The sequence below is a fragment of the Telmatherina bonti genome (genome assembly GCF_933228915.1).
Source record: "Telmatherina bonti genome assembly, chromosome: 5".
Classification (NCBI taxonomy): Eukaryota; Metazoa; Chordata; class Actinopteri; order Atheriniformes; family Telmatherinidae; genus Telmatherina; species Telmatherina bonti.
In genome coordinates, this window is record NC_136623.1 from 8,051,616 (window position 1) to 8,072,488 (window position 20,873).

General features: G+C 41.9%; 2 protein-coding genes across 3 annotated transcripts in view; both read right to left on the reverse strand.

The window, feature by feature from the left end:
- Window positions 1-653: 653 nt before the first annotated feature.
- Window positions 654-3,382, reverse strand: bola1 (bolA family member 1). 2 transcript variants are annotated; one of them, XM_079241376.1, is made up of 2 exons: window positions 3,301-3,382; window positions 654-1,542 (listed from the first exon to the last, which is right to left on the reverse strand). In XM_079241376.1, exon 2 carries the CDS (start codon window positions 1,517-1,519, stop codon window positions 1,067-1,069), a length of 453 nt encoding a protein of 150 aa, XP_079097502.1. In that variant the 5' UTR covers window positions 1,520-1,542; window positions 3,301-3,382; the 3' UTR covers window positions 654-1,066. The 2 variants fall into 2 exon arrangements, with proteins under 2 accessions (XP_079097502.1, XP_079097503.1); XM_079241377.1 differs by having other exon boundaries at window positions 654-1,525; window positions 3,301-3,343.
- A 3,746-nt stretch (window positions 3,383-7,128) lies between these two features.
- The window catches only part of sv2a (synaptic vesicle glycoprotein 2A), a gene marked incomplete at its 5' end in the record, with an annotated part of 34,217 nt that continues 20,472 nt past the window's right edge, over window positions 7,129-20,873 (reverse strand). Inside the window, 9 exons of the mRNA XM_079240172.1 lie at window positions 7,129-7,400; window positions 8,305-8,464; window positions 9,389-9,595; window positions 13,910-14,043; window positions 14,426-14,590; window positions 16,649-16,737; window positions 16,832-16,939; window positions 17,577-17,666; window positions 20,563-20,696. Coding sequence (XP_079096298.1) covers window positions 7,217-7,400; window positions 8,305-8,464; window positions 9,389-9,595; window positions 13,910-14,043; window positions 14,426-14,590; window positions 16,649-16,737; window positions 16,832-16,939; window positions 17,577-17,666; window positions 20,563-20,696 — 1,271 coding nt within the window. The 3' untranslated portion in view covers window positions 7,129-7,216. The remainder of the gene's footprint in view (window positions 7,401-8,304; window positions 8,465-9,388; window positions 9,596-13,909; window positions 14,044-14,425; window positions 14,591-16,648; window positions 16,738-16,831; window positions 16,940-17,576; window positions 17,667-20,562; window positions 20,697-20,873) is intronic.

Here is a 20,873-nt window from a genome sequence, read left to right on the forward strand (position 1 = left end):
AGTAGAATAAACCAGACCACATCACATCATGCAGCATCTGACTTTAGATTCAACCATTCTGCAGTTGAGTCAACTAGAAAAAATACCAGTTTCCGTTCCCATCATGAGGATTATGTTCAGTATCGACCTGCAGCAGTGGAATCATTTTATATGCATCAGGAGTCTTCTCCATCTCTCCTCAATGCAGAGTCTGAATCCACCGACAGTTTTAGTGGAAATACTTCCGTCGTGTCGGCGATCAGACTTCTTTAACTCAACTAGTTCCAGGAATAAAATCCCTGAATGAAAAACTGTTTCTTCCAACTTTGACGGTAAAAAAAAACAGTCATGGTGCTACGTGTAACCATGGCAACTACATCTGGTGAAACACTTTCATGCGTTTACCTGCTTACATAATGTTTTTAATTAGGGGTGGGAAAATCAAATTGAAAAACTGAGAATCAGGATTTTTTGCTTTACAATTTTAAAATCGATTTTTTTCCCCAAACACATAAAAATAATCCAATGTAAAATTTTTGTCATTTTTGTTGTTTTAAATGATCTTTGTACTCGTCTACTTCGACATTATAGCAGCAGAATGATGGACTGACTGCCTACTGTGTTGTTTTCTTCTAATTGAAATCAAGAAAAATGACAAGCAAAATACTAAGTTTTATACATTTATTATGTTTTTAATCTACATAAATTAGCAACATCAAAGAATTGTGATAATTGCAATTTAAATCGAATCGGCGCCCAAAAAAATCTGAATCGAATCGAGACAAAAGCATATTGTCACAGCCCTAACTTTTCTGTGTTGTTTATGGTGTTTAACAGAAACGCGGGCGTTCCGGTGCGGACAGTAAATGCAACAGAAACGTGTTTCTTTAGCAGCAACATCAGCATTTTCCCACCAACGTGAACAAAGTCATGTAAATCCAGAGAGTTGCAGCGTCCTCTTTAATTCAGCATCACTAGGGAAACACACCGTTTACAGCAACATCATGTCTGATCGTGTGTCTCCCCCCCCCCCCTCCTCATAAAACACTCTGAACATTCACCTGCATCCATCCCACAGTCTGACACGTCACTCCCGACCGGCCTTCAGTTTCTCCTCCACTGTGTGATCCCCTCTGGAACCCCCCATGCAGGCTGGACTTTTGGCCAGGGTGGGGTTACTGTCCCACTGCTCGGGAGTCTTTGCCTGGATGGCCAACGCGTGAACGCAGCTGCTCAACTCCTCCTTCAAAGCTTCATTAACCAGACGGTGGCGCTGAATCAAAGGCAGGCCGTGGAACTGGGAGCTGACCACCAGGACGCGGAAATGGGACTCAGATCCGGGGGGAACGGCGTGCATGTGGCTCTCATTGTGAACCTCTAAGTGGTCGGGCTTCAGTGTGTTGGTGAGTTTAGTTCTGATGGCCTTCTCAACGGGCCGACTGGGGTCTGGGTCCATATGCGGTCTCAAGTGGGCCAGTGGTCGGGTCAGAGGAAGGCAGATGGAAACGGGTCGAGCAGAACGGAGGACACTCCGAAGCATCAGAGACTGTGGACGGAGAATACCTATGAAATGACAACAAAACTGCATTTTTCATGTCATCATGAGGTGAATTATCAGGCTCCAAAATCAGAATAATCAGGAAAACATTCACCATGGAAACACTTTACCTGGGTCAGATTGATCTAATACAATTTAATCACAAGCTATTTTCATTCATTCCAGATAACCTGATCAACATGAAAACAGATCATTAAATCCATTTAATCTGTGTGTTCTTTGTCCAGGTGCTTGACACACGTCCAGGTCGAAACACAACAGCAGCAAAACATGATGGAATAAAATGTGATGGAAGCAACTTTTATTCTGATGGAGACGGTAGGAAATTACAGATAAGTGTTGGTTAAAAATCAATATATCGGTTAATAAACTCTGAAGGGTGTTTGAAAAACAAACTCTTTCCTCTTTTTCTTAAAAGACTCAACTCAACTTTATTTAAAAAGCCTTTTAAAACAACCAGAGTTGAAACAAAGTGCTGTACACAATCAGCCAAAACAAAGACAGAATATAACAGTTCAAGTACAAATAAATAACACAATAGAACAATAGGTCATACAAGGAATACGGAAATACAACAATAAAACAAACTAAATAAATAGTAAGTAAAAACCAATAATAAAAATAAACTAGAGGATACTGACAAGAAACTGTCTTATGCTGGGTTAAAGGCCAAGGAATAAAAATGGGTTTGAATCTGAGTTTTAAAAATGGACAGGGAGGAGGCTTATTTAATGTGGAGGGGAAGCTCATTCCACAGTTTTGGACCAGCAACAGAAAAAGTTCTGTCCCCTCTGAGCTTCCATTTGGACCTCGGTACGTCCAGGAGCAGCAGGTCAGCTGACCTGAGGCACCGGGCAGGAAAGTGTGGGTGGAGGAGCTCAGAGAGGTGAGGAGGGGCCAGACCATTTAAAGATTTAAAAACAAATAAAAGAATCTTAAAAAACACAAAAAGACTGGCAAAGGTTTAATTCAGATCCAAATCACTGAGGTAAAAACATGTTCAGAGTCAACATGAACATGTTAAAGTCTCTGATCAGAAGGTTTTAAACCAGACTGAAAAATATTCCATTATATAAACCCGATTGTCCAAGTTTGTGAATAAATATTAAGAGAAATTATTGCCATTATTTTTAACTCAGACAGCCAAACATAATTGTCTAATTATGTACATAAGCAAATAAATTAAATCAAACAGACTCAGATCCAAAAATACAGACATAAGACAGAAAAAAGAACATACATACACATATAATCACAAAAAAAACAAAAAAACCTAAACATAATCTAAAATTAAAAATTAATTAGTTAATTAATAAAACATCTATTTCAACCAGTGAACCCTCAGTCTGGACAAGTGAAGGTCAGAATTTGAAAGATTTCATGATGCTATTTATGGATCAAACTAAAGTCTAGCATCTGTATTACCGCTTGCAAAGTCATCCCAATTTATAAAAAACTTCCGATACGTTTAGAAGAGCCACGTTTGGCCTGATGACAGGATGAGACACAGAGTTAAATCAGAGTTAAATTAACATCAAAACAACTTTAGTCTGAAAACCAAAACGTTCTGCTAGCGTTAGCCGCCAGCTAGCTTTCATAACAACCACAAACACCGTTTTATCCCTAAAACAAACTAAACCTAAACAAACTATACAACATCCTGCAGCTGGGTCGGATGGTAAACATGCATGACATTTCATAAATGCAACCTAAATAAAAAATAAAATAAAATAAAATAAAATAAAATGTGCTTAATTCCTCACCTTACAGGAGAAAACAAGCGTAGGTGCCGCTGCTTCTTCTTCTTCTTCGACTTATCTTCTTCTTCTTCTTCTTATACTTGGCGGTTGGCGCACAACGACTTGGTGCCTTACCGCCACCAACTGGTAAGAGTGTGGACACTAAACTAAACTAAACTATACTAAAAAAAAAATAAACTAAACTAAACTAAACTAAAATAAAATAAAATAAAATAAAGGCTGCACGGTGGTTAGAGCTTTGGCCTCACTGTGTGAAGTTTGCATGTTCTTCCGGTGTATGAATGGGTCTCTCTGGGTTCTCTGGCTTCCTCCCACCATCCAAAGACATGCATGTTTGGTTAATTGGGTACTCTAGATTGCCCCTAGGAGTGAGTGTGAGCGTGAATGGTTGTTTGTCTTTGTGTGGCCCTGCGATGGACTGGCGAGCTGTCCAGGGTGTACCCTGCCTTTCGCCCAAAGCCAGCTGGGATAAGCTCCAGCTTCCCTGCCACCCTGAATTGGATTGAGCAGTTAGGAAAATGAATGAATGAATGAATGAGTTAGGAAAATGAATGAATGAAAATGAAATAAAATGTTTTTATTTAACCTACCTTTTGTATCCTTGTCTCTCTGAGATGGTACCTTCTAGTTAATTTAGTCATTATTTCCTTCTGTACTTTGTAACATCTGTGTTGTTTCTTTGCATGCCAGGGGACTGAGGCCTCAAGGCCATTCCAGTCCAAAAAAGAATAATTAGATTACATCAATATGCCCTTATGCCACTCTAAGCTGACTTCTGTTTGACCTGAAACAGCAGCCGTATAAAAAATAACATTATCAGAGCCAAAGAAATTAAATAAACATGACTTTTCATCATTTTTTATTCACTTGTTTTTTATTCTTCATGGTTCTTTGTTTTCCATTGTGATTCCAAAGGGCCGCCTCAAGGTGCAAACCCAGTCAAAAATCAACAATGAGAAAAAAAATAAGAAAAAAAATCTCACACACCTTTAAACAGAACTGATGTTGTCACATTTAGTCTAACTATGCTTCATAACCGTATTTAACATGAATGTATTTCTTTATATCTCATTCTCCTTACAAAACACACAAAAAATCAAAGACAACATACATCATTGTTCATTTACACTTTTTTTTTTTTTTATATAATTTTTTTGGTCATATTTATGATTCCACATTTTCTATACTTACAAACAATCAACTACAGTTTCTACGGCACGGTACAGTGACAAAGATGATAATTCTGTTACATTTAATTCATGGCGATGCAGTTTTATCGATAGAAGCCTCAAGACTGAAGATGTTTTCAGAGAGTTACACATGAATGCTAGCCGTTTCGTCCTGCGCTTTGCCTCTCATATGCTTCCATTCCTTTCATTTAAAACAAAAAAACCCAAACACTTATTGCTTTGTTAACTTTTTGCACTCACAACTGAACTGTTGCTCAGACAACAGCTTCATTATACAAAAAACCCTGTAACGTAAGTTAAGATTTGAGACAGTTTGAGCTGGACAGAGCTGGAACGGAGACTCGATGGCATCGTTCTTTATTTCATGGGCGATACAGGACGACATACAGAGAACAGGGCAGCTAAAGAGATTAGGTATTTATCTGTTTACTTTATTTGTGCAGATAATGTGCATTTATGTGCTTTTTAGTGGGAAATCTGGCCAGTTTTGTTCTAACTAATTGGTCATATTGGCTTCTAAAGTCTTTATTTGTCATGGCTTCACAACAAGAGCAAGTTTTCTTGTTTTAAATAAACAAAAAAAAAGAAAAAGAAAAGGAAACAACTTTGACATTGTAGAAGTCGAGGGGCCACAAGGTTTAAAGAGCTTATTAGTTCTATTATATTTAATCTTATTTACATATATTCATATCTATAACAGATGGTACAATGTGTAAACTCAGGCTTATATAAAATATTTGGCAATAAATAATGAGAGGTGCTACTCATGGCAGCGGGTTGGATGTTCCGTTTGGATCATGGTGGTGAAATGGAAACGGGTCACTTTCCAGAATCTCACAGCACTCCACAGCACGGTCATTTAGTCGGTTTTGGTTGTTTTGCTCCTGCTAAACGTGCGCCTCATTCTTCAACATTTCTCTAGCAAGGCTGCATCGGGATGTGCTTTGCAGAACGCAAGGCTTTCAGGACTGTGCATGTGCAACGGTGTGTGCTTAGTGCAATGGTTTGTCCGTTTATTCAGCTAATTCCAGTCAACATATGGCTGCTATCCTAAGATCAAATGGCAGTTTGGACAGTTTGTAGATCTGGCATGACTGTTTGTTTCCATGAAATGAAACGTGCTAACGGTTTTTCACCAACACCGTGCCGATTCCTGCGATGAGTTTATGACCATCAGCCCTTGGCAGTGAGTTGTTTATGGTGAATTCGCACGTCAAATTCGTACCTCCATTCGTAGCATAACCCTCTCTTTGACTTGTTAACCTGCCCTAAAGACATGCAGACCCTAAATTAGACAAAGATAACTAAAAGGAAATACTACCCTTGTGGAGTATTACTTTCCCAGAGCTCTGCTTATAGTGAGCTTTATTGCTTCCAGGGCAAAAGGCGGGTTAGCATGTCCAGTATGTCGTCACACATTGGTTTTTTTGTCTAATATCCAACATCCACTTAAAAAACACCAAACAAAAAGCCTTTGTGGAAAGACAGAAGACGAGATAGATGAATGAAAATAGTCAATATTGTACAGAGCTCCAATATTGCACCAAGAAGCACACTCACAATAATATAAACATTCAGTTCACACCGATTTTTTTTTATTTTTTTTTTTTAGGTTAGCTTGCACACCAAACTCTGTTTCTCCCACAGTAAATGACAGGTTTCAAACAGCAAAGGAACTCTGCAGTTTGTGTCCCTCTTGTGTCTTGTGCTCTAAGAACGGCGAGGAAAAGTTAGCTAACGTTCAGGTATCGCCAGAACAAAATGAGCTGTTCTGTCTTTTACACGTAGAGAGTCTCAAAAATATGACAGTGATTTATTTAAGAGTCATAAATGCAACAAGTCCCAACTGCTGTTTACACGTTGCACTCCTAGTTTTCAAGTTACATACTCTGGGACATGCATAACACCCTCCGAAACGTAGAAGAAGCAAACATACTGTAAGTCCTGGAGGAGGAGAAAAAGGCAGTTCTGACACGAGGGATGAGCAGTGAGACCGGAATAATGACTGGGTGAGAGAATCTCAACGCTTTTCAGGTCAAGGAAATGCTGTGGCTGTTCACAGGACAAATGGTTGTGCTTTGCATGGACACACATGAGAAACTGGTCCGTTTTCTGACGGACTCACGGCGGCTCAGGTGAGATCGAAAACCGAAGGAGCGAAGAGCTCCAAAGATCTCCTAACCCTGATGAGAACAGAAGCAAACCTGGAATGTTAGATAACCTATAAAATGGCAGTAAGTCTGTACACGACACAAGACATCTGGAGAAAAAAGCATGAGGGCTTTTTTTTCCCCACACAGTCAAAAATGCTTCAAATCGAGGCAGAAATTGTTGCATTTTTGAGTTTCTGTCCAAAAATGAGGAGCTGTATTTTTGCTGAGGAGAAATGGAGGTGAAAACGGAGAAGTCTGCAACAATGGCTAGTGGTCGTTTAGTCTATTTGCATGGCTCACTATCAAGAGCCCCCATCCAACTCATCTCCAACTCCCCATGGGTTTTACAGTGAGGACGAAATCGGATGTTTCGCGCTTGTTTTGTGCTTTCTTTTCAGCTCAGATCATAACTTTTGCTGTCATGGCCAAATTTTGCAACTCGCCTGTGAAAATTTACCTTGTGATTGTGAATGCATGAGGAGGTTTGGAGGGGAGGATTTGGAGGGCTCTTGAGCTGTTCGTTCACAGTGCGGCAAAAGCTCTTCTGCCCCCCTGCAAAAGCTTGTCGGCGCCGCACTATTGCAGCACCTGACCTCGTGTTTCTGGAAGCTTGAGGGCCAGAAAACTGCCCGCCGCCAGCGCCCCTGAAGCGAACAGGATGGGCACGGCTTTGGTTATGCCAACGAAGGAGGTGAAGATGCTGATGCCCAGCACGGCCGCCAGTTTGCAGAGAGCGTTGAGGAAGCCAAACGCCGTGGTTCTGAGGAAAGGAGAGATTGCAGATAAGACACAGTCAGTTTAGCATCTATTTGGCTTTTAATTTCAGCTGGAACTAGAAAAGCACTTGGAAAGCGCAAACCTCCACCAAGGGTCACATTTCTCCCCATATTGCAATTATTTGTTCTCTTCCTATGATGGAAATTCCAAAGTATCCGAAATGATTCCTTTACCTGAATCAGTACTTGCTATATTTGACAACCTGTTGGAAGCTTGTCCTGCATTGTTTTCCTAAGTGCTCCGACCATTTTCGTTGGATTAACGTGCACAAATGTTGGAAATGGCCCTCTCTCACAATGTTAAAGCATCCTTTAAAGGAATTCCTGGATCCAAACAGTGATCCAAATCACTTCTTCCTTTTCTCATTTCCAACAAGTCCTGAAATTTTCATGAAAACCCCTCCTTAACTTTTTGGGTTATCTTTAACACAAACAAACAGATAAACACTGGTAAAAACATAAACTCCTTGGTGGAGGTAATTATCAGAAAAGAGAACATTGTTAAATGTCCAAAGAGATGTGTGACGTTTTATAGGTGCAGAATAAAAAACAGCCACCAGGTGGTGCTATAATACCTAAAAGTCTAATAACTGGTTTGTGTGGGAACACATCATGCTACCTACATCATATTCCTCAGTTGCAGTATTGTTATAGTTCAATTAGTTTCCAAGACAAATACCATTTAATCTTGTTATAACAACCATTTCACTAAGTGTGATTAAACTACGATCTTCAAACCAAATCCAAAAATAATTTCACCCCACAATGTCATTCGTCGCTGCAAGCCAGCCAATCATGACGAGGAAACTCCTGTGACATCATCTAACATGTGATTCAGCTGCGCCCGATGCTGTCAAGGAGATTTCAGAGCGTGCTTGTATCCCCTACCTCTTGTCAGAGGGGTAGAGCTCCACAGTCAGCACATCCAGGGAGTTCCAGGAGGCGATGCTAATCCCGCCAAACAGGCAGAGCAGAGCGATCATGGCTGACTCGCTGTTGCCGAAAGACAGGAAGAAACAGCTGACGCAGGAGATGACGCTGGAGCCGGCTGCAGAAAGGGCAGGAAAACAGTGATTCATGCAGGAAAAGCCTCATTGCTGTCAACACAACATGCCGGGAAATGGTTAAAGCTCATTATCTGATATTTAGTCATCATCAGCTGCGCCATTTTTTTTTTGTTTTATGGAATATAAATATGTACGCTACTGGTCACAAGTTTTAAAACATGTAATTTTTTCATTTTTTAATGAAATGCAGGTTCAAAATGTTGAGAGGAATCTGTGGTACCTGCAGCAGACCAGCAGTCAGAGAGCACACGCTTCTACTGTGGCTGTTTGCACCAGTCGGACCAGACCATTAAAGGCTTTCCAAGTTACTAAAATCATGTTAATCTTGTTGTAAATTTGACAGGTAGTCAGTGAAGGGAAGCTAAGCAGCGGTGTTTCGGATTAGCTGCAGGATTTTCAGCTAAAACAACGTTAACAGAAGTCTATCCTCGGTGAAATGATGAAGATTTTCAGCTTCTCATCCTCAGATGAGACACCTGCAAACTGGTCTGATGTGTGGTTGAAAGGTCAAAAATGACACTGGTTGAGCCACTTCCCCAGGTACAGAGGCGACAGCCAGCCCAGGTGAGAGTCCCAGACTGGGGCCCCCTGCTCTCCCTGACCCCCTTTCTTGTCAAGCTACTGTTCAGTAAAAACCACTAAAGTCTTGCAGTAGCACTGGGAATCATGTTAATTCTGCATAAAAACATCGTCTTGTGAGCTTTTGAGGCTCCTAGAACCAAAAACAATCTCAGTTTGATCAGTTCAATGAGAGATAATTCCACCATTTCAACGTTTTTTCTAAACTTTTGACCCATCCAGGGAGCCACCTGAACACAGTCGTGGTTTGAGTTTACTGCTGAAAATCAACTGGGACAACTTTTCCTCACACCAAGCAGACTGGAGGGACTTGCACGCCGTCCTACCTAGCATCCTCAAACGTCCGATCTTGTCCATGAGCAGCGCAGACACGATGTTGCCTGGCAACACTGCCAAGGTGCCCAGGAAGCTGACGAAGTAGACCATGTAGGCATTATTCTCATCGCTTACGTCACTGAGCAGACAGCCTTCCTTGTTGTGCAGGAAAGTGCTGTTGATGAGCTTAGAGTTGATCAATCTGTACTTGAAAAGATCTGGGAGACGGGGAAGGACGGAGAAAAGGATTCATGAGTAAAGTGTCATGTTTTCAACATAACAAACCATTTTTAAAAACCAAAAACAGTCAAATGGACTTTTTTTCCTTGAAAATACAATAAAATGATTATTTGTTTTGTCATGCTGTCCCAGACTGCTCTGCTCCTGAGAAGGCAGGAAGACTTCTGGAATAACAAGTAGCTGCTGATCTGGAGCAAGTCTGGCTGATAAATCTGTCCTGAACCACGCAGACATGCACATGTCATTTAACTCAGAAAATAAAGACACGGACTGCACCGTTAAGAGTACGAAATGTACCTTTTCCACCCTCAGATGGGGACAAACAGCTACCCTGACCCACATGGACCACACAGGCAAACATTTTGGAAACATTTAAACCACATTGTGTGACTTTCATGTGGTTTTTGCATTAAATTTTTCCAAAAACAGTTTGCACATGGACAGACAGACAGACAGACAGACAGACAGACAGACAGACAGACAGACAGACAGACAGATAGATAGATAGATAGATAGATAGATAGATAGATAGATAGATAGGTGTGTGTGTGTGGGGGGGGGGGGGGGGGGGCTGTACAGCTGCGACACTCAGTCTGAACTATAAATACATTTATTCATTTATTCAGTTAATAGCAGATAACGCCCCATACTTAAAAAATAGAAGATCAAGAAGAACATCCAGTTTTTTTTTACATGATTTGCTTTACACAAAGAAAAATGTGATCATATTGAGCATATTTATGAGCTCTGCTGCTCAACATGTAAAAACAGGTTCATGTTTATTCCCCCGGAGTCTGTCCACATCTCTCCTCAGCTGGTATTTAAATGGACACATCATTTTTGCTCAATTTTTCTTCTAAATTAAATTAAACGACACATTATTGTGTTATGATCTGAGATAAAGTGTGATGGCAGGTAAATAACGATTCCTCCTTAGACTGGTCTCAGATATCTGACTTTTACACCTCATGAACCTGCTCGCCACTCAGAAGCAATGACAGATGGGTCAGAAAAACCGTTAACAGATTCAGATGACAGCTAGTTTAGAGTAAGTCACACCAGACCACCAGACGTACCCTTGGCATATGTCACCTATTATTTACAGTGTTTACAACCATAAGGACACTAAGCTTTAGGTCAAATTTACATTTAAAAAATGCAATAAAAACGGATGCAAAGAGCAGTGAGAGGGTTTAAAACAGAAAAAAACCCAAAATGAATAAACACGAATCAGGGAAAAAAGATGGACCAACACATCTAAATGGTCACCGATGGCCTCCAGCCGGCTTTCAGAGCTCACCTGTGTGTCTACACAACACAGAATATAGCAGGCCAGTTACTAAAGACACAGTTTTCCACATCTGTCCAAGCCAGATGTTCGTCAGACAGCAACACGAGGCCTGCAGCGTCTACACAAGCCTGAGGGACATTTTAGCTTCCACTGCTGCCATGGAGGAGCTGCGCATACAGACAACTGTTGGATGGGTGCAGCAGTCAGTGGTGCACAGCTGTCGGCTCAGACTCACGTTCCTGCTTACATCTGGGCCTGTTTGCCACTCAGCTGCCTGCTCTGCAGCGTCAACTTTTATCCACGAAGCGACGTGTTTCAACTCCATCTGGTTTGGGAATCCGAGTCAGACTAACAGGAAAAGCAGGGAAAGGTTTTAGACGCCTGCAGCCGTGTGCTGGGTGAATAAAAAGAAGCTATGATGCTGTCTGAACAGGAACACGATCATCTGGAACGAGCTGAAGCATCTGCAGAAGGGAAGCTGAGAAGTGTCTCCGACCCTTCAGTGCGATGCAGCGATCGCTGAACAGCGTGAATCAGCTCAGACCGAGTGTCGCAGCTGGACAACCTCATTCCCTCCCCCACATCATGGCATTGTGTAAAAATAAGGTGCACCACGTTCACAATCCGTCAGCTTTCAGCTCTGAACACTCAAAGACGGCAAAGACCTTCATAAGTAGACCAGTTTCCTCTTCTGATGAGGAACTCCTGGCTCCGCTGATACCATCGGTGCTGATTGGCTGGCGTGTGTGAAGACTAACGCGGGGAAGGCAGGGCTGGATGTGGGAAGTCTCCATAAGACCATTCCTTTTTTAATGAAGTGTGACTGAAATGATCCGGTCCTGTGATGGACTGGCAGGGTGTACCCTGCTCCAGCTTCCCCGCGACCCTTCGTCGGACTGAGCGGTTCGGATGATGAACGAATGAATGATCTGAGGTCTGCATGGATGATACCTTGTCCTCATATCTTCTGAATGTTAACATCTTCTTTTGCTTTCTGGTCTTCTGTCTCATTTTGAGCCCATGTTATTAAAAGTCGTTGTGGAAGGTCACAGAGGTGCAGCAGGTCGCAGACGAGGGATGAACGTATCGATACTGGGACGATACGCTTTTGTCCCGATTCGATTCCGATTTTTTTGGGTGCCGATTCGATTTAAATTGTGATTCTCACAATTCTTCGATATTGGTGATTTTTCTAGATTAAAAACAAAGTAAATAAATATAACTTTTTCATTTTTCTTGATTTCAATCAGGGAAAAAACAACCCAGTATCCAGACCATCATTCTGCTGCTATCACGCTCAAGAAGACAAGTCAAAAGATCAATAAAAACAATAAAAATGACAAAAATTTTGGAATGGATTATTTTTATTTATTAAAAAAATCTATTTTTTTTACAGAAAAAAATCTTTTTTAAAATTGTGAAGCAAAAGATTCCTGATTTTCCATTTTTCGGTTAGATTTTCCCACCCCTAATCGATACCCAGGAATTGATGCTTGGATTTCCATCCGTCCCGCCAGTTTCTGCTCCTTATTCGAGGTTGGCTCGTGGCGGCAGGGAAGCGCAGTCATCCCTCCCATTTGCCAGCTCATCGGGGGGATCCAGAGGCGTTCCAGCCCAGCTCTCTCTTATGTACCGTTTTACTGTTTTTTTATTTTTTATTCCTTTAACTTCTACTGTTTTTTATCTCTCTGCATGTTTTAATGTTCAGCTCTGTGTTGCTGCTGCCGTTGTGTGAAAGTGATGAATAAATAAAGTTGAGTTGAACCGAGAGATGTAATCCCTGTAGCGTGATTGTTGGATATCGAGACACCACTGATAGAAAATATGGCATTTTTTTTCCACTTCTGTGTTGTACGAAGCGCGGAAACTTATAAACTTTCATTCATAAGGCCATGCTTGGACTATTTCCCTTTTATATGTGAATTAATCACAAAGAAAAATGCTAATTCATATGGCTTGTGATCAACCAACTGTCTGCTGCTCTCTGTACCATTAGCCAACACTGAATTGGAATTTAAAAAAAGGCCTTTTCCCTACTCTGTCCCTTCTATGTGGAACAAGATGCAAAAAGATTGGAAACTAACAGAACTTATTTCATTAAATAACTTTACATCCAGACTGAGAGCATCTGAGACAGCCTCCTTATTAATTTGTAAGTAATTGTAATTGTGACATTGCTGTAATTCAGACTTTTAGCGGCCTCTTGGCCAGGACTCCCTGGAAAGAGGTTTTTAATCTCAATGGAACTTTCCTGGTGAAATAAAGGGAAAAAAAACAGTGGATTCCTTCTGTGTCACATGATTATGGCAGCCTATCAGATGTCACGATGATGCTGCTGCTGAGTTTTACTGGTTTAAAGCTGATTATTAATTTTATCAAACTTATAATATTACTTTTACATATTTTATGTTTTATTTTCCATTTGATAAATGTGAATTATCTGTAGTTTAATGTTTTTTACCATTTCAAAAACGTTTATTTTATCTTATTCACTAATCAGTATCTTTTTTTTTGTTTTAAAACACATTCTTTTAATTACTGACATAGTTTAGGTTTATTTATATTACATATTCCACACTGCCCTTGCAATAAATGTATGAATGAACACTGTTAAATAAGGATTTTCCTCCAAGGGACACAAAGTAGCTGCGTGATGGGCGAGCAACCTGTCCAGGTCTACCTGCCTGATGGTTACTGGGATAGACTCCAGTTTCCCAGTGACCCTTAATCGGACTAAACGGTTCAGAAAATGGATGGACTGATGGATGAGGCAAGAAGTGTCGATATCCACGTAGGTATCGACGATAAAGTACCATAAACTCATGGCATCGAATTGACAGGAAATATCTTGGTATCGCTCTTCCCTATTGCAGACGCCTCATCTGACAGTAAGAAAACATGATGGAGCATGCTCAGCAGATACAGGACCAGAGTTTCCCACCTTTCTTTTTTAAAGCTGCACAGCATCAAAGTGTGTGTTTTTTGTGTGTGCACTCCGTACCTGTGTTGTAGAAGAGGGTGGCGATGAACGTGCAGTTCTTAAAGAAGGTGTTGCTGGAGGTGATGTCTTCAAAGTAACACTCCTCAAACAGCGAATCCTCAAACACCATAGATTTCATTTTCAGGTTCATAAACCTGCAAGCAGGTAGAGGCAGGGATGGAGGCGTGGGGGCAAAGAGGGAACGGATGGAAGCAGCATGGCGGGGGCATGAGGAGATTAAAAACAACCAGTTATCAAAGGGGTTGGACATGTTACCACACTGATGTATGAAAGGCAGGCTTGTTGAACGCAACCGAGTCTGCAGGGCATCATCAGATCAAAGCAATGCCTGCAGATAAAACATTTTGAGGCCTGGTTTATATTTCTACAGGAATGTTGTCTTTGTGAACAAATGTAGCCGTCGAGTGAAAAGGAAAACACCAAACTGCCAATCTGAGTCCTCAACATGTAGGGTCATTCTGAATCCCTTTGGTCTCATTTGACCGGGACCAGTAAGGGAAAGGCAAAGCGACTCACTTGTCATTGAAGTACTCCCCCTGGCGGTGGACCTGGTTCTCCAGGGTGAAGTTGAAGGTAACGTGTTCTACTTTCTCCTTGACGAAAACCTTGGTGCGGGACGAGTACTCCTGCTTTTGCAGGTACTTGATCATGTCGGGGAACCACACGGTCAGGCCGTAGTAGCTGGAAGAGGAAGAAGAGGATTAGGCTGAGGCGGTCTCTAGAAAGGACTTTTTCCACTTCGTCCAGATAAGATGCTACATATTGCATGATGCAATGCTGCTCAGAAATCCTGAGACATCTGCTGAGAGGATGCAGAGAGGCTTCCAATCAGGCTGTTCTATAAAATCCTACACTCTGCCTCCTGTTTCCTGGCAGGGACTGAAGGACACGTGGGGGAAATAATTAGCTATTACTACTGGTGATGAAGACTGGGGAAATATTTGGACACAAGCTAAATTAATTCCAGTTTGTAATTGTGCCAAAGCGCTAAAGCTTAAGATTATACATATGAAGCACATTTCTCCCAACAGTACGACCCTGATCTTACAGACATAATATTCCAAACTTATTAAAAATTAATGTGAAATGATATCTAAAATGCCTTCACAAATCTCCTGTTATTAGCTGGTGTTTGATAAAGTCGTCACAATTCAAAAACTTCATAGAGGAATGGAGGATAGAGCTGACTGTTGCTGCGGCAACAAACAAGCTTCACTGTCTGGTTTCTTAAAGGTGCCGTATTATACAGTTTTTTCAACTATTTCAAAAGTGTGTCAGAGGTCCAACAACACTGTCTTCTCAGTGTTTTACCCGAGCAACACCCTCTGGTGGTTAAAAATGAAGCCAAAGTGCCACAATCTGCAGTTCCCCCCTTCATCCACTAGGGGCTCCAAAACAGAGCGAATCCCCACAGACTCCCATGTTAAAAAGACCAACTTCACAGCAGAAATAAACATGTTTACAGCCTGGTACAAAAATCCAATTTCGGTTTCATGGTTCAGGTGTACCTTCATGACAACTGTGGGGAGAGTGAATTTTTTTCTAACTCCCCCATTTAGAAATAATTTCATCTCAAAATTTGGCATAATTAGAGGCGTGTCCCTTTGATTGACAGGTACCCAATGTCCTGCTTCAAGATGGAGTAATGTAGAACAACCACAGTTTTTATCCAGTTAACACCATGATTTAGCTTTAGCCCGCTTACCTCCGTTAGCGGGTTAGTTCCTGTTAGCTAGTTAGCTCCAGTTAGCTCTGGGTTAACTCAGTTAGCTGTTAGCTACAAGCAGTTCGGAGTTCGCTAGATGTCAATCATCCACCATGATGCTCACATCCTTCCTCTCAGCTATACCTCTTTGCCCATTTTTGTATTTTCAGGGACAGACGACACGTGCAACGCTGCAAGATGGCGATGCTAGGAACCGCCCAATGAGCTCTTCAGAAACCTACGGGTGACGTCATGGAGGCTCTGCCCATCTTTTATAAACAGTCTATGGTTTTACCCCAATTTCAGCCTTGGAGCTTCATTTCAGCCATTCCAAAAGTCATTCCACTGAGTTCTACAGAGAACGGGCTTTCTGAATTTTTAAATGTTAATAAGGGTGCCTGTCCACGCCCACTCCACACCCTTTTTGGAGATTTTAGAAGGCAGGCTCAGCTAGCCAGGGGGATGGGTCTTTGGCAGTATCCACTACTGGGGGGAGTGGTTATTTCCCTTCGTTGTGTCACAAAAGTAAAGATCTCAGACTCACCCATTGGGACACACATTTGCTAGCAAGAAAGGTGATCAACTGTCCTCATTTTGGGCCTCATACACAGGATATGGAAACACATGGCTGTTAAAAAACCTTTAGAAAGTGAATTTTGCATAATACGGAACCTTTAACTCTGTCAAGCCAAAAGTATAATTTCTGAGACATTTTGCATCACTTTATGGGAACATAAAAAAAACTTGGGTGTTTTGTCTGAATCTTGTCTCCCCCCTCATGGTATCCATTAGGATACCAGGAAGCAGAAGACTACACTAAAACCATTTGGACCTATCACACAATAATAAATGCCAAAAATACAGGAATTTTTTCTTTTTCAGATTTGTGAAAGAGCTAAATAAAGAACTCAACTTTCAAAAAGTTGGACTTTTATCCCCAGTTTTTCTTAGGTTGGGATTTAATGGATTAAAACTAATTGTGGTTCTTGCATCAGATAATCCCAGTTGATCCCAAACAGCATGTTTGTTCTTACCTGAAGGACATGGAGAACCACACGGCCATCATCATGTAGGTGGTGCGGCGGTACTCAGGCGAGAAGATGGTTTGGAAATTATGCCACACCTGGAAGAGACAGAACAGAAACAACAAATCATTACTCATAAAAATAAAAAGTAAACAGTGAGATGGAAAACAAACATCTGGGCTTCTTTTGTACCTGATGGAAAAGCATAGTGAGCTTTATCCTCCATTTCTCGTGCCAGGCAGCACTGTCGCCCATGTCCACCAGCTCGTCCATCGGCTTCACTGTTTTAATGGTGGTCACCTGCCAGCAAATGCAGCTTCTGTTAAATGACTAAAATATTTTTCTTTAAAATACTTTAACAATAAACCTGAACAGAACAGTTATTTTTACTTCTAATCAAAAGGGGTTATTAAATATTATATAAGCATGTCATCAAGGCCAGATTATTCAATGGGCATTATGGGCACAGGCCCAGGGGCCCACGCTGACTTAGGGCCCACGTAGGGAAAACACCAGCAGTTTGGACATTAAATAAAATGTACATAAAAGCCAGGTAGTTACACCACAGTGTCCAGTCTGTTGCTATTGGTACCACTGGCTGAGAGATGTTAGAAATGTTTTCACAGTGTATCTTCACAATTTTCACAATGTTGCGGTGGGGAAGGGGGCCCCTTGAACACTCCGGGCCCAGGGGCCTGTGCACTTTTAATCCGGCCCTGCATGTCGTCATATTTAATTTAAATATGATTGTTCATTGTTTAACTGAAGGAATTAAGAGATTAGAGGTTTAAAGCAAATCTATTTTAGTTTATTAGTATGCTAATTAATGCAGCAAAGAGCTCTAAAGACAGCAGCATTGTGTCAGCCCACAAACACAACACAGTCGTTCTGAGGATGTTGTTTCCAGCATGCATGCTGTCGTGATGCCACAACTTACAGAGAAAACCCGTTCTGGGTAACCTTTAGCCCTCATGTTGGTGTCATGGACCTGCTTCAGTATCATCCACGCTTCATCGTGTTTCCCGTTCTGGAGGCAGAAAACAAAGATGCAAAGGAAAGTCAGCACAGTGGCGAGCTTGTAGCAGCAGATGAAGCAACTTGTAGGCATGTCTGCCGTCTGCTCTGGTTAAACATGTCAGAATTTAGATTCACGAGTCAGATAAGAATAAAAATCAAAATGCTGTGACACCGTCTTTACAGATCTCCCTAAAACGTCCATCATACAGCTGCAGTTAGTCCAGAACGCTGCTGTTTCACTCCTCACTAGGACCAAGAAAGTGGATCATATAAGTTCAGTTCCCAGATCTTTAGACTGGCTTCAAAATCCTGCAGCTAGTTTATAAAGTACTTCGTGGTTTAGAAATCCAGTCCTGGATCTTCTGGTTTGTTCTGAACCAACCAGATCCCTCAGGTCATCCGGGTCAGGTCTACAGAGTCACATGTTAGGCAGCATCCTCACATGTGGAACATGTGGAACAAACTTCCAGAAACATGCAGGTCTGCTGAAAACTCTTTGAAGCCTTTTATCAAAACAGCTTTTAAATCGTCACACTGACCACGTTGACATGCTCGTGTCCAGCAGTTGCTTCAAAACTTGAATCAAATCAAAGCTAAAATGTTGTTTTGTGTGGTCTTCCATGTCGCTGCAGAAAAGAAAAGAAGCAGGACTGGACTTTGTTTTCTTTTGGTAGATGTGAATACGTCACATTCACCACATTCGTCCAATCGGAGCCCTTCCAAACCCCAGATCTTAAGCGGAAGTAATTAAAGGCGATTAAATGGGTTTTTCATGTAAACCACAATTCCCATCCAGTCAACATGTCCATTTGGGGCCCAGAGGCCCAAATTCGGGCTGCAGAGAGGGGACCCACATAGGTTTGTCTGCAGTCCGAGCGGCAACCTCCGGTGGTGAAAAGTGAAGCGTATGCGGAATTGCATAAATCTGCAGTTCCCCCTTCATCCACTAGGGGCTCCAAAACAGAGCGAATCCCCATAGACTCCCATGTTAAAAAGACCAACTTCACAGCAGAAATAAACATGTTTACATCTGGTACACCTGGTTCAAAAATCCATTTTAGGTTTAATAGGTCAGGTTTACCTTCATGACAACTGTGGGGGGAGTGATTTTTTTTCTAATTCCCCTGTTTAAATGTAATTTTAATTTGACCCATTTAGGGGCATTTCCATTTGATTGGCAGGTACCCAATCTCCCGCTTCAAGTAAGAAGAAATCAGAACAACCGCGGTTTTTGGCTGCAAAACATGACTTAGCTTTAGCCTGCTTACCTCCGTTAGCTGGTTAGCTCCTGTTATCTCCGGGTTAGCTCAGTTAGCTCTTAGCTACAGAAAGCTCGGAGTTTGCTCGATGTCAATCATCCACCATGACGCTCACAGCCCCCCTCTCAGCTCCACTTCTTTGCCCATATTTGTATTTTCCAGGCGAGACGACACGCATGCCCCTGCCAAGATGGTGATGGTAGGAACCGCCCACCGAGCTTCAATTCAGCTCTTCAGAAACCTATGAGTGACGTCACGGAGTCTACGTCCATCTTTTATATACAGTGTATGCTGCAGTCTCATCAGTGGCCTTATGGGCCTCATACAGTCCACATGGGCTTCACATATGAGATCCATGTAACCAAAACCACAATAGCTGCAAAATTTGCCTAGTTCAAACTTATATCCACCTAGTACCCAAATTAAACCCTCATGGGCCCAACATGCTGGCAGGGATATGAGGCCAACATGGGTCCTGTGCAAGTCGCCAAGTTGGGGTCCAGCTGAAATCCAGCCAGAACCAACTGGAAACCCATATGGGCAAACACAGGTGAGGAAAATTGGAAACTGTGGACAAACCCACATGGGGCTCTTATTTGCAGCCCAAATTGAACCCTTAGGGGCCCCACATGGACATGCCAGCTGGGTGATACTATTTAGACGATATACAAACATTGTAATCAATCAGTCAAGTGTTTATTCTGACAGCCTGTGTCTTGGGAAGAGCAGTTGAAAAGGCCCATGAGTGTAAAAAGGCCAGGTACTCCAAGCTTAGCACAGAGTGCCGGACCAAAGGCTGGAAAGTCTGGTGTGAACCAGTTGTGGTTGGGTACCAAGGCTTCACTGGTAATTCACTGCTGCAATTTCTCACACTACTGGAAGGGAAAGAGACTGTGTTTGAAAAGAGCCATCAAGAACATCTGAGAGGACCTCGTGGTGGCCGTGGATCGACCGTGGATTTACAGCCCCCACTAGCTGGGGCTGATCATCCCCGACTGGGTCGCCCAGCCAAGGGAGTCCAAGTAGCACCAGAAGGTGCATTAAAACCTCTTCCCACGTAAATCTGAAGGAAAACCATCATATAACCATGGCCACTGCAACTTTTATTTTGTGCATTTTATCTTATTCTATTGTAGCTTTTCTGTCTTTATTCAACTTTCTTCTACTTTTTAAGGTTTGTTTTATGTGGAGTACTTTGCATTGTCAGACATGACATGTGCTATTTAAATAAACCTGCCTTGCCTTGAATAAATCTAACAAAAAGTCAGATTTCAGCATCACTAACTCAGATCTCTGAAAGGCATCTTACTAAATCTGGAGGTAAAAATTCTGAGTTTTGACGTCAATCTTTAAACATATCTGAGCAGTAAAAGAGAGAAATGTCAGAGTTTAAATTGCTCTGCGTAAAAACAATAACTGTCATTTTTTACAGTGCACATCTTTAATATTTAAACAAAATATACTTTATAAAATGTGCAGGACCCTGATGGTACTTCAAGTTATCATTTAGTCATTTAAAGTATTTTGGGAAAATGATAAAACTGCATTCCAGCATCACTGGAAGTTTGTGTTTCCAGGCCTGTTTGTGCGTTAAAGCAGCCACAACATATTCAGATTATTCCACAACGTCTGAGCTGACAAGCCGACCTCCAGGTAGAAGCGGGGGCTCTCCGGCATGGTGGTGAGGGCAGATATGGCCGCCACAGAGGGGAAGGCACACACCAACACAAAGACACGCCAGCTGTGGAACTGGTAGGCCGAGCCCATCTGGAAACTCCAGCCTGCATGAGGAGAAGCGGAGAGGGGAGGATAAGAGAGGAAACCAGAACAAACAGGAAGCTTCCTGTAATTCTGCACAGCTCTGGTTGGCGTTCGTGTGCTCTCCTTTTACTCCGACAGCTGCAGTTTACTGGCGCTTTTCTGCAAATGTCTAGAAACCCCTCAGCTCTCGCTGGATA